Here is a 12,661-nt window from a genome sequence, read left to right on the forward strand (position 1 = left end):
ACTGCTGCATGAGTGGCTAAACAATAAACATCGGCATTCAAATGTTCTTCACGTTTCTTCGTGTAGTGGTGAAAGAAGGAGTTTAGCTGCCTGTTAAATTGTACAGAGTTACGTGCAAGGAGAACAGAACACGGTTCATTTTACCAATAGTGGACTACGCAACCCGATACCCTGAAGCTGTCTCAATGCGCAGCCTCAGCGCAGAGTCAGTGGCAAATGAGTTGGTGAAACTGTTTTCTTGCGTAGGTATACCTAGGGAGACTCTGACTGATCAGGGGACAGCCGTTATGTCTCAATGCATTCAACAACTTTGTGGGTCCCTTAAAATACATTCCATCAGAACATCGGTTTACCATCCACAATGTGATGGGCTTGTGGAACGGTTTAATAAGACTAAAACAAATGCTGCGCCGACTCGCCAAAAAGGAAGCAAAGAATTGGATCAAAATGCTTCCCTATCTTCTATTTGCTATCCGAGAAGTACCACAGGCATCAACTGGCTTTTTGCCCTTTGAGCTCCTGTATGGAAGACAACCCTGGGGTATTCTCGATTTAGTAAAGGAAGGGTGGGAAGCAAACCAAAGCCGAGCACAGAATATAGTAAAGTACGTGCTCGAATTGAGAGACCGTCTGGAGTTGGTTGGTCGTTTTGCTAAGAAAAGCCTGGAGGCGGCGCAGCATACACAGGAGCAACAAAATAATAAAAATGCTCGCATCAGGACTTTCCAACCTGGGGACCGAGTGCTATTACTCCTCCCCTCGGCGAAATGTAAATTGTTTGTAAAATGTTGCATTGACTCTGGCCCTCCTGTGGGCCAGGAGGCAAAATTATCAGGGTTTGTTTCTCCTCACCACAGTGGACCCTACTGGCCAGGTGCTCAAGCGGACTCCTGGTGGACTGGCCTTTGTCCACCAGGGGCCAGTAACTCGCTGACACCAGTTCTTAAGCTCCGGGAAGTAAAAAGGGAATTGGTTTGGGTGACGGATAGGAGGAATCACTGTCCTTCAGAACTGCTGCAATGAGGGAACTTACTGTAATTGGACATTACAAAGTGTGGAAAGAACAAGTGTCAAATAATTGAGCACTCTAAGTATGTGGATATACAACACATTTTGTCAGGTTCTCAGGATGAATCTATCGTATTCTAGATTACGATTGTGTTCTAATAATTACATGTGGGTTGTATATTGGTTTGTGAACTGTACACACACTGTACGGTAGTACAGTAAACAAAAAGATAATTATAAAACACTTGGATAGATGTACAGTAGCACACCCTATTGACCAAACACATGCCAGTTGCATCTCAAAAAGGAATCATAATGAAACATCATTTCAGAACGTTAATGCCACAGGAACCGAAGAAGGTGTGAATATGCTAATACCTTTATCATTGCATGTATTGCCTGCATCTTGGCTCTAATAGTGTAGTTAGGCTATGTGAATGTACTGTACTTAATGCTTCATAACTATTTCAAAGAATCAGTGGATTCCCTAACTGAGCATCTTTACAGTATTTTGTGGTGAAGTAGATAAATACCATTAACTTTGCAACTGTTATCTAATAACTTTATATAGCACTTTTCATAGTGGACCACCATCACAAAGCACTTTACAGCGGTAGGCTGTGAACTGTGCATTATATGCAGAGCCACTTACATTGATTTAACATCTCATCCGCAGGATGGAGCACAAGGTTAAGTGACTAGCTCAGGGTTACACAGTGAGGTAGTCAGTCAGTGGTGGGATTTGAACCAGTGACCTTCTGGTTACAAGCCCCTGGACTTTAACCACTGGACCACACTGCCTCCTTGTAAATCTATCAGGGGCGGAGCGTACATTGAAGCAGCCGAGGCAGCTAGGTACATTTTTTAAAAAATAAAAGTACAAAAATATATCTATAGATTTTTTTTTTTTTTTAAATTATGTGCCCACTTTCATTTTTAAGAGTGTGTGGCAAAGTGGTTAAAAGTGTGCAGGTGCAGGAATGCAGCTAGTGATCAATGAACAGACAGACACCGGTAATCCAGGTGCAATGTTATTTATTTTTATACTCCAATGTCTGATGACAAAACGGCAGTAAACAATAACAATGAGAAGTAGGCAATACAACACCGTTTATTGCACTGTTTTCATCCACGGGTTGGTCCCGAAATAATAGTCCCGATCTTATACACCCAGACGTAACACAAAACACAAACACAAGTCCACAGTGAGTGCTAAAGTGCTCGTGGTGTAAATACAGTTATTCGTGAAACAAAGTGCAGTGTAGTCCGGATAAGTGCTGGCCTTTTGTGACAGCTCCGGATCGTGTTAGCCGTGTAAATAACAGTATATTTAATAACGACAAAACACTCACGATAATAACACACGTCTTTCCTTCTGGTTCAGCTTAACCATAACAAGGAACAGATCACTTCGCTGCTCCCCCTTTCATGACCCCTTGGTTAACTAGAGCAACTGCTCCTCCAATCCACAGCTGCCATGTCGTTTCCCTTCCAGGTCGATGATTTAGTGTATCGTACTTTTTGAGTAACTCATTTGTGTGAAAAGAAACATTTGTACGAATAAACCGTTAGTTAAAACAAAAAGGAGCTAGCTTTAATTCACCTATACCTTTTACAGTAGAATACACAAACAGCTTTATAAAGGACTATAATATTTACACAGTATGCAAATCATGTAATGGTCTGAAACTTGTACATCTGTTGGGTTCAGTTAATGGGTTCAGTTAAAACAAACTGTAAAGACCTTAAAGACTCTGTCAATGTGTCTGTGAACATGCAGCCTGGGTCTGCATTAACCTTTTTCCAAAGCAGGAGGAATACATTTGAGCCATTCTTGTCCTTTAAAATTACCTGACAATAAATGTGTAACTGTATACATTATATATATAGAAAATGTGAGTTATAATTACATTAAGACACGATTGAGTATATTACATAGAAATACATTCTATATCTCATGTAACTTGTTTGCCTTCTTAGAGTGGTCACTTATACAATGCATACTTGATAATTTAAGACATTTTCTGTAAACGGATCCAAGAGACACAGATGAATACATAGTTAAGGTAATCGTGTCTTGGCTCTGATTGCATCATTATACAGTTTCCAACAAGAGACCATTAAGGATATATGTAATGAATTCTTTGTAACTGTTCTGAATCAAGTAATTCCAGCTGGTGTAGGTGATTAACACTCAGTCAACGATGTCCCTCTATCTCTTTAATTTGCTCATCTGCTTTCCCATGAGGGGCAAGGGAGCATATGCCATTGTAAACCCAGACAGCATAGCATGCTGCTTGCACCAAGCAGACAAACACAATCCATCTTCCTATATACACACACACACTATACCTTCTCCAGCAACAGAAGAAATGCTGGAAACATAAGCAGTGTATTATTTCAAGTAGAGACTTGCATATCATTTTTAGAACATTGGTCTTTTTATTGTTGAACACCATATTGAAAAGTGATAACACACAAATACAGCCACTGTAAAACTAAAAATCCCTAAAACCATCTGCAGTGCACTGCAAGATGTCCGTTGACAAAACCCGTTTTAACAAATGTTTTGTTAAGGAGTGTTGAAGATCATTTTGATTACATAAATCACACATGCAGTTCCTAACCCTTTATTTTTTGTTTTACTGTTTTTCAAAGCATTAAATTGACAACAGTTTTGATTAGGGCCCATTGCCTCCAAGTGTATTTGTTTTGTCTCATTTGTAGAGACAAGGATTTCTATTTAAACAGTGGCAGTATATAGAGCCACAGCCATTTCAAAACAATAGAATTCAGAATGTATTCCATTGAAGTCCTATACTGTATAATACCTTTAGTGCATCCACTGCATTATCTAGTCAATGTAATGCCTTATTTTGTTGTGTGTACTTTTAACTGGTAGAAGAGGATTTAAAAATTTATATATATATATATATATATATATATATATATATATATACATATATATATATATATTACACACACACACGTAATGCAAGTCGGAGGGTGGTGAAGTATTGAGACTACACATCTGATTAGGAATATATACAAAAAAAAAAAAAAGAAGCAAGACAGGAGAACATTTATGACATTTTCAAGGGAGGCCTGGCCAAGTGCTGACTTCAGTGCTGTAAATGTTGCAAACCCCCGGTATATGAAGTGGCAAGAAAATGTCATCACTGTTCCGTATGACTTTCAAAAACAGCCTGTTGGAAAACATGGATTGAGAATTGATTAGCAGTTTGCTACACATGTGGACTGGCAGAACTATACTGGTGTTCTTTTCTGAAAAGACTAATATTGCAGATAGCAGACTGGTTGGTTCAAATTGCATGTACTGCTAACAATTGATGAGACCTTGAGTCTACAAGCTTCTTGTCCAACATTGACTGCAAGCTAACTATGCTGTGGACCAGAAGGGGCCAGGCTCCAAGACTTTTGGAATACAAAGCATAAAAGGAGCTAAAAGGCTCCCAGGGACTGCCGTTGGACCCAAAGGTTCACAGGGAGAATAAGAGATAATGCCACTGGACGCAAAGGGTCTCAGGCAAAACTGAGAGATAGGAACAAGGAAGATGACAAAAACCCAGATGTAGGGACCTTTTGGGGTACCAGGGGTCTGAAGAATGCACAGAGTTCAGAGGTCGCCGAATTAGACTAGAAACACACACATTAATTAAATGCATATGGTACACGGCAATTGTATTAACTGTATTGTTTTCTCTTTACATTGAGTAAAGAGATAGTAATTGTTTGTTGCTCATGACATACGTACATGGAGAAACAGCAAAGGCACAGTAGATACCTACACATAATGTAGAGATTTAGAATGGGAGGACAGATGCTTTACTATAATACATCATAACAACATGTTACTTGGTGCGACTGCTCAGAATCGGCGAAGAGGACGTCAGATGGTTCAGGGGTACCTCATGTATGGACAAAATGTCATGGTAGGACCCCACCCATCTTATATTTTAAAAGTGGGGTTATGTTGGAAAACATGAAACAAGCATTGAATAGCAGTTTGCGACGCATGAGGAATGACGGCTGTATTCATGTTATTTTTCTGAAAAGTGATTTAACATTGGATAGAAAAAAAAAAAAGCTTAGTTCAAAAAAATGCAAGCACTACTGTAATAGATGAAGGCTGGCTATATACTCTGGGTATATAGATACTTGCACTGCATTGACTCCGAGCAAGCAAGAAATAGCAGCTTCATGGAGCAATGGATGGTAGCAGAGAGCTGAGAAACACCAAGTTAACGTATATTTAACTATTTAAACAACCGCACATTAGAAGTAAATTGAAGGCAATATGGTAGAGAAGTTACGACAACTGAAAAGTTGATTCTTTTGTGTCAAAGCAAAAATGACTGGCCAGCAGCACAAGGTTGTACAAACAAGTCCTTTGACCTCCAGCCCCGACATGAAAGACGTTTGCCCTTCGGGGAGTCCGCTGTGGGGTATAAAACTAATTAAACAAGTTTTTGCTTCGAATATACAGCTGGTTTATGAGGGGTCATAAAGCTAGTCTTCAGGGGGATCTGGAAGGAGCCAGACACTTCAAAAGGGGCCGATAAGAGATTTGTATAAACTAATCAAGAGAAACTTGTTTTTTCCTGATTGGAGTGCACATGGTACATAGTGACCAGAATAATGCATTGTCCCTTTGCCATTGGTTGAGTGTTCGAGAGAGAGAGAGAGAGAGAGAGAGAGAGAGAGAGAGAGAGAGAGAGAGAGAGAGAGACACACACACCTATGCAGAAGGGTATTTAATGTCATGTAAAAGATGTAACAACTGGTAATCGGTTCTATACTTTGACTGGTTTCCCTGCGTGTATGAAATAAACTTAACACCGATTAAGAAATGGCATCTGTGCAGTTTAAGAAACACCGATACTCACGTTTTAAGTTACATCACAGCCAAAGACCGATTAAACACTAGTGCCACATGTATTCCAGCTGAATATGCCCACACAAGATCATATGTTCCAATTGTATAGATCAGCAAGTCAATGGTTCTGGGGGCAATGTACCAACTCCTTTACTAGCACCAGATGAAGCGCTCTAAAAATAATGCAGCAGTCATTTTTTAAAAAAGCCAGCAAATTTACTAACATACAAGTCAGTTTCTCTAATCCTTCTTGACAATAATAGTGCAGGATTTTAAAAGTTAGTTGGCAGGGGAAATAAACCCACAAGGAGGAGACAATGTCAACACAAGATAAAAGGTTTATTCAAGTTAGAGACTGCTTCTCTAGGACCTGGCCATTTGCAAGACAACCCATTTTTTGAGGAAGAGCATTACAACAGATACCGAGACCAGCAGAGCAAGCAGCCCCAGGAGACCATGGAAGTGTGTCCAGTGCTTCTCTGCAAGAGGAAGAAATAAAACGGTTACTGGCAAAGCATTCTGGTGTTCAAGTGAGGAATAAGCTTCAGGTCTGGCTTTGGCCCAAAGAGGGCAACCTCCATCTTCAAGTTAACAATACATGAAAAAGGGTAGTACTGCTTTAGTCCACATGATCTCAAAAATCACTTACCCATTTGTTCATGGGGCACAGGCTCATCCAAAAGGAAGGTTCCTTCACCGACAGCGATGAGGCCAGTATGACCATGAGCAGCTCGCTTGACTACATTGGATTTCCCAGGACAGGGCTTTCCTGCACAGCGCCCTCCCACACCAAGATCTACTGGAACAGGCATATCTGTGGAAGGGGAAAGTTATCTGGAACATTTTAAATCAAGTGGTATAACGATCGCCCAAATGTTAGTCAGGGGAGCAGAACGTAAATACTTCAGGGGAAGTCAAAAATTACATTATATATATATATATATATATATATATAGCAAGATGCAATAAAATTTAAGGCTAGACCTAAAAATAGCCAAACTTCAAAAAGGACTAACATCCTCAGAAACTGTGGGTCTAGAGTGCTTTTCAGCAACATACCTCTCCCATCAAAGCATCCTTCATTACAAACACGGTGTTCTGGGGAACACACTTCAGTTGAACACATAAAATAGATCTAAAAAGAAAGTAAATGGCATTAGAGCAGCTGTAGATCGGCATTTGTCTAAAATATACCATTTATGACTAGGCATTTGGAGACAAGCTTGGAGTACATGATTGGACCACTATTAAAACAAACAAAAAACTCACTTCCTCATCCAAATGCTGCTTGGTCTTGTAGTCCAGGAACTGGAAGCTTTGTATTTCAAAGCGTCGAGTGTGCTTGGATACAGGCATGTTATTGTATTTCACATGGAGGCCAGCAGCACTGCTGTAATCCAGGATGTTGGGACAACTGTGGGGTAGAAATTCAGAAGGGAGTCTGACAGCTGCCAACTAGGAGGCTTGAAGTGCATGGCAGCCATACTGCCACACTTCTAGCAGCTGCGACAGTCCAAATAGCGTGCAAAGATTTACTTCAGGCGTTTGCAGCCAATAGTATTGGATAATCTGAGCCACTCCCTTAACCTGTTGCCGAAATTACAAATCCTGTATAAAACAGCTCCAATACAAGTAGGTGCTGATGCAGCCGTTGAGTGGGTAAGAGTATGAAGGGTTGACTTCAGAAGGAGAGAATAAAAAGGTCAGCAATTTGGTCAGTAGTCATATCTGGCATGTTGCTTTGTCCAGACAAATGGAGACATCAGGATACTTGAACACCGTCGATGATTCAGGATACTCACCCTTCATAGAGGATCACCCAGGCAGCTTGAGAGGACTGGGGATAGGCGATGCAGTAGTGGACCAGCAGAACTACATTGGGGTTAGGAGGGTTTACAAGCTGCACTTCCAGATACACCTTGCTTCCAAGCAAGAAGCTCAGGGGCAGATGGGACCGAGGGTAGAAGCTAGTGTAGCTGGTGTCTGCAAGAGACAAGTGCTTTAGAATAACTGGACACCAGGTACTCCGTGTGCATCTCTTCATACACCAGCCATTGAAAGAGGGACTTCAGCCAGTCAAACCTAGCAGTCATTACGGGACATGATGCCCAACATAGGGCTACAGCACCACAAGACCAAGTGGGAGGAGAAGTTCTACTGACATCCACGACCCTCTCATCAAGAACTGTAGTGTACTTATTAATGGAATAAAAATAAATAAAGGTTAGACATCATGCATGATGTTCAATTACCTGTGGCAATCCTTAACCTAACCCCAAGTGAGCCAAAAGCCAAGGCTGCTGATGGAGGCGGTGGGTTCACCACCAAGTAACCAGTGCTGGCCAAATGCCCTTTAGAATAGCGACATTCCACCTGGAAACTGCAGTGCAGAGAGGAGACAGTGAAGAGAAAGAATCAATGTAGATACCAGTTGGCAGAGATGGTCCATTCCTTGACAAAACCCATACTCCGATCATGGGGTCCCAACCCACCCATTACAACCAGCAACGTATGCTGGAAAACAGGTGTCTTTCAGCAAGTGGGTTAACTGACACTTCCCAGCTTGTAAAAGAAATTACCGATAAGGGCCATCTCTGGTAATTTGTCCATACATCTGCTGGTTCCCCCGAACCAAGCCATGAACTTCAGCAAGATAAATTGTAGTCTCCGCCACCGTCTACAGAAACAAAAAAAGCTTGTGGGTGAGAACTGAAGCAGATAGGAGGACTGGAAAATCAACTGGGCCAGTGCAAAACCAGTGGTATTGCATTAGATTAGCACCCTACCACCATCCTTTAAAAAACATATGTAGCCTAAAGTCCTAACCTTTGATGTAGTGACAAAACTAGCAAACCCCAGAGGAGGAGTGAACTTACAAAGACATGTGTCCCACAGCCAGTCACAGGAAATTTGAAGACGGCAAAGTCTGGAGTGCAGATTACTGGGGCACATGACCGGTTTCCTGCAATTACTAGACTGCCAGGATCAATTTCTGGCTTAGTTGAGGTGCGGTCTACGGAGAATACAAAATGGCCATCTGCAGTGCATGCTGAAAAAGTAGAAGCAAAGAATTCCATTAATGCAAATAGTGAAGCTTGTGAAAGTGTTTACCTGAAGGACCAGGTCTCCTGTACAGCAAGATTGCAATTGAAGTCAATTATCTCCCCGCCCTCCCCAAATACTCCACAAGTTTTCCTATACCAGCTGTTCAGTTAATCTGGATTGCTCATTAGATGAGCAGTGCTATATTAAAACCAAGCCATACCATTCAAAGGATAGTAACACTGGGAAGTTGTTGCATCCACACAACATCCATTGGCCACACACAGTTGTGGATCAGCATTAGGTGGACCACAAGCAACCTGCTGACTTCTTGGTATCTTGCACCCTGCAAAACGGTACACTTAAATGTTTCACATTGTATAGGGAAGACCCTGTAGTTTAGGTTAATATCTTGGGTAGGGAAAGCTGAGACCGACGTCGTCAAGAGGCACATGGCATTCAAGTAAAAGAAACATGCAGCAACAGCAGGATTTGGTAGACTAGCAGCACCAGACTTGAGCATTCCTGCATTATGAAGAAGTGTCCAGTGAATAAACACTTACCCTCACGTGGTACTAGACCAGGAACAGGACACTTGGCCTGTATATCTCCTCGCTCCCCAGTAAGAGTGGTGTAAATGACTCTCAGGATGTAGAAGTTGTTCTAGAAGTGGAAAGGGAGTTGCTCATTCCTGACAGTATTTTGATCACTCCTAATACAAATGGGGATTACAGCTGCAATTGCCCTCCGCTTACCAGTATCTTGACATTGCAGGCCTTGTAAGGAGCGGTCAAGATGTTCTTGCCGTTCCCCCTCACCAAACTGAGGCCACAAGTCTTGGGAGCACTGGTAACAGCTACCAAGTTGTTGGATTCATCTACAACAGATGCCACATTTAGAGCATGCTTTCTGTTTTACAGCACCCAAATTACTGTGTACCAAGCCAACTCACCCATTAACTGGATATCTTGTAGCAGTCCCCCAGGAAGTTCCACTGTCATGCAAGTATCACTGCAGAGGACAGAAACCCCAAAGGGAGGGAGCGGCAACCCTGTTGGTAAAGCTGCACTGACTGGACATTTCATCTGCACCAGTACCCTTTCCCCAGTAAGGGTTACATATGCTAGAGTCAGGACATAATTCCCATTCTGGAAGAGAATTAAGGGAGGGGAGAGCATATGTACATGCTTTTAAAATTCATATGCAACAATACAAAAAGCTAAATATTTACCAGCATCTTCACATCACAGGCTGTGTAAGGGGTTGTGAAGAGGTTCTTTCCTCTCCCATGCACCAAGCTGTAGCCACACTTTCTGGTATCATCTTTGACAGTTACCAGAGTGTTGGATTTATCTGCAAAAGGCAAGGATGCCACGAAATTGGGTTTCCAGGGTTATCCTCACTGCCAAGCAATTCGGGAGGAAAGTTACCTGGGCCAAGGCACAACTTACCTATCAGGGCTACTTGTTCAATTGGTCCTTCAGGCAGCTCTATTGTCATGACTGAGGCTTTGCAGACAGTGGGTATTGGTGGTTTTCCAGTAGTGGTTGTAGAGGAAGGTGTTTTTGTGGGTGCTGCAGCACTGGTGGGGCATTTCATGTGAACATAAACTTGTTGCCCAGAAGTTGTATAGCGGAGGGTCAAGATGTAGTTCTCATTCTAGAACAAGGAGGAAGTTGGCTTCAGAATGTAGAACAAGCAAATTGCAGGCTTCGGGTAGTAGTCCAGACATTTTGGTCATGTCAGCAGGTGTCAAATGGCTTGCTTTGATGCAGACCAGAAGATCTACTAGGCACACTCTTGCAATAATGCCTTCAATTTGTTGTCCCACTTCAGTGGGATCACACTTACCTGGACTAGTTTCAAAACTAAATCCGTTTACATTTCAAGCCTGCAGTGTGTTGCTGAAGTTTCAGGATGGAGCTGCACTTTGGTAGTTGCAAACAATATTGCCAGCAAGATGCATTTATACTACTTCCAAATATCTGACATCACTTCAAAATTTCTATGGATTTGATGCTCAGATTTCCTGGAGAATGAGTTTGAGCAAGAAATGGCAGGTTACCAATCTGTCTGATCTACTTCCCCAAACTGCAACAATTTTTTTTTTTTTTTTTATATATATATAGAACCTTGGGCTAAGCAGCCATAAAACAGGGTTCAAAATGTCATGTCAAAGCTTAGGGTGTACATGGATTGCATTACGCAATTACCCAAATTAAAATGCAACATACAAAATGGACCATGCAGCTTTATGCAATTAAAGCAGCTTATACATATAGCCGTGTGATGGAGAGAGAGGAAGGATCAATGCTGTAAAATCTCCCTCCCAACTAGAAAGGGCGCTGTGTAAGGGGGGGGAAGGTATGCTGCCTCCTAGATCTGCCACCTCTGTGGTAGGTGGAAGCCGGGAGGTGACCATATTAGGAGGGGCGCATAGCTGCAAGTACTCGGGACGATTCCATTGCAGTCAGCTGCAGGGCCGCCCTCTATTGGAGAAACCATGGCGACGCATTAACCGCGGGCAGGAGTTTGCTGGGTACAAAGGGGAAGCAGCTACGTCCGTACCTCCCCTTGCGCTGAGAAAATAGAGCAACTGGCTGGAGCCGTTTATTTTCTGTGCGTTAAGGGTTTGTGTTTTCTAGAGGAGCAGGAGGACGGGAGGCTGTAGCCGGAGAGCCAACTTTTACCCCAGAGCACGCCCCTCACCACGATCCCCCTAAAGGAATAAAGCACTGTTTACGGGCACGGAGGATTGTGGCTATCGTAGTGTCTGGTTTATCTTTTTTGGACTCCAAACTGTTTTGCCCCAATACCATCGTTGGTAGCGGGGCTTATTTATTTGGAATTATTATTGATGGACTTTGATATTAAAAAAGGCTTTTTTGGGAAAACAGCAGTTTGGACATTACATTCTTTGCACTGCACCAGGTCAGTCACAAGCTGATATGCATTTAACCATATCATACAATCATCCATCCATCTAATCACACACAAAAACACCCATGTACCATTGTTCAGGTGTTTTAAAATATCCCACACCTCCCTCCCCATGATTACCAGTATCCTGACATCACAGGCTTTGTAGGGGGTTATGAAAAGGGTCCTTCCACTTCCCTGCAGCAAGGTGTAGTTGCAGTACATGGGAGCCTTGTTGACAACTACCCATTTGTTGGCATAATCTACAACAAGAAAAAAGTTACCGTAAGATTCCACTACTGTCCCATGGACAAATTTGCAGGTGTCGGCCAAAAGTCCAACTCACCTAGAAGCTCCACTAGGTCTAAAGAGTCCTTGGGCAGCTCCACCATCATTCCGGATGAGTTGCACACCACATCTGGTGCTGGGGGGGTCCTTGTTGATTTCCTGGTCGTGTTTGTAGTTGCAGGATCTTTTGTTGGTTCTCCTGCACTGGTTGGACATTTCATCTGCACATACCCTACTGTACCATCAATTGTTGTATAGCGCAAGGCCAAGAAGTAGTTCTCATTCTAGAATTCAATTTGCATATAAAAAAAGGTTTAGGGTAAAAGGAAAGTAAACTCACAAGCAGAAACTGGAACCAGCTAATCCCCAATGAGGGTCTTTGGAGTACTTCATACAACATAAGGAAATCCAAGAGCAGTACAAGTCAGGGTATGTGAAACCAGCCCCATCTGTTTTGCAAGCACTACTTTGGGTTCATTCTCTACCCCCCTCCCCTTATGGCATTAG

General features: G+C 42.3%; 1 protein-coding gene across 1 annotated transcript; it reads right to left on the reverse strand.

Annotated features, from left to right (window-relative positions):
• Window positions 1-6,223: 6,223 nt before the first annotated feature.
• Window positions 6,224-12,427, reverse strand: LOC131737725 (zona pellucida sperm-binding protein 4-like). The gene is made up of 16 exons (XM_059028566.1): window positions 12,213-12,427; window positions 12,008-12,129; window positions 10,399-10,606; window positions 10,179-10,300; window positions 9,900-10,095; window positions 9,703-9,824; window positions 9,511-9,610; window positions 9,171-9,293; window positions 8,782-8,954; window positions 8,485-8,582; window positions 8,158-8,285; window positions 7,708-7,888; window positions 7,175-7,319; window positions 6,965-7,040; window positions 6,555-6,719; window positions 6,224-6,384 (listed from the first exon to the last, which is right to left on the reverse strand). The coding sequence occupies exons 1-16, from the start codon at window positions 12,373-12,375 to the stop codon at window positions 6,269-6,271; spliced, it is 2,238 nt and encodes a 745-aa protein (XP_058884549.1). The 5' UTR covers window positions 12,376-12,427; the 3' UTR covers window positions 6,224-6,268.
• Window positions 12,428-12,661: the final 234 nt, after the last annotated feature.

Source organism: Acipenser ruthenus, chromosome 8 (assembly GCF_902713425.1).
Source record: "Acipenser ruthenus chromosome 8, fAciRut3.2 maternal haplotype, whole genome shotgun sequence".
Classification (NCBI taxonomy): domain Eukaryota; kingdom Metazoa; phylum Chordata; class Actinopteri; order Acipenseriformes; family Acipenseridae; genus Acipenser; species Acipenser ruthenus.

Excerpts from the sequence above, each read along its gene's own strand:
- LOC131737725 (XM_059028566.1), bottom strand. The coding sequence starts at position 12,375 with ATGAAATGTCCAACCAGTGCAGGAGAACCAACAAAAGATCCTGCAACT. Across the intron at positions 10,301-10,398 it reads TGAACAAGTAGCCCTGATAG|ATAAATCCAACACTCTGGTA; the intron begins GTAAGTTGTGCC and ends TGCCTTTTGCAG. Across the intron at positions 8,286-8,484 it reads ACCAGAGATGGCCCTTATCG|TTTCCAGGTGGAATGTCGCT; the intron begins GTAATTTCTTTT and ends TCTGCACTGCAG.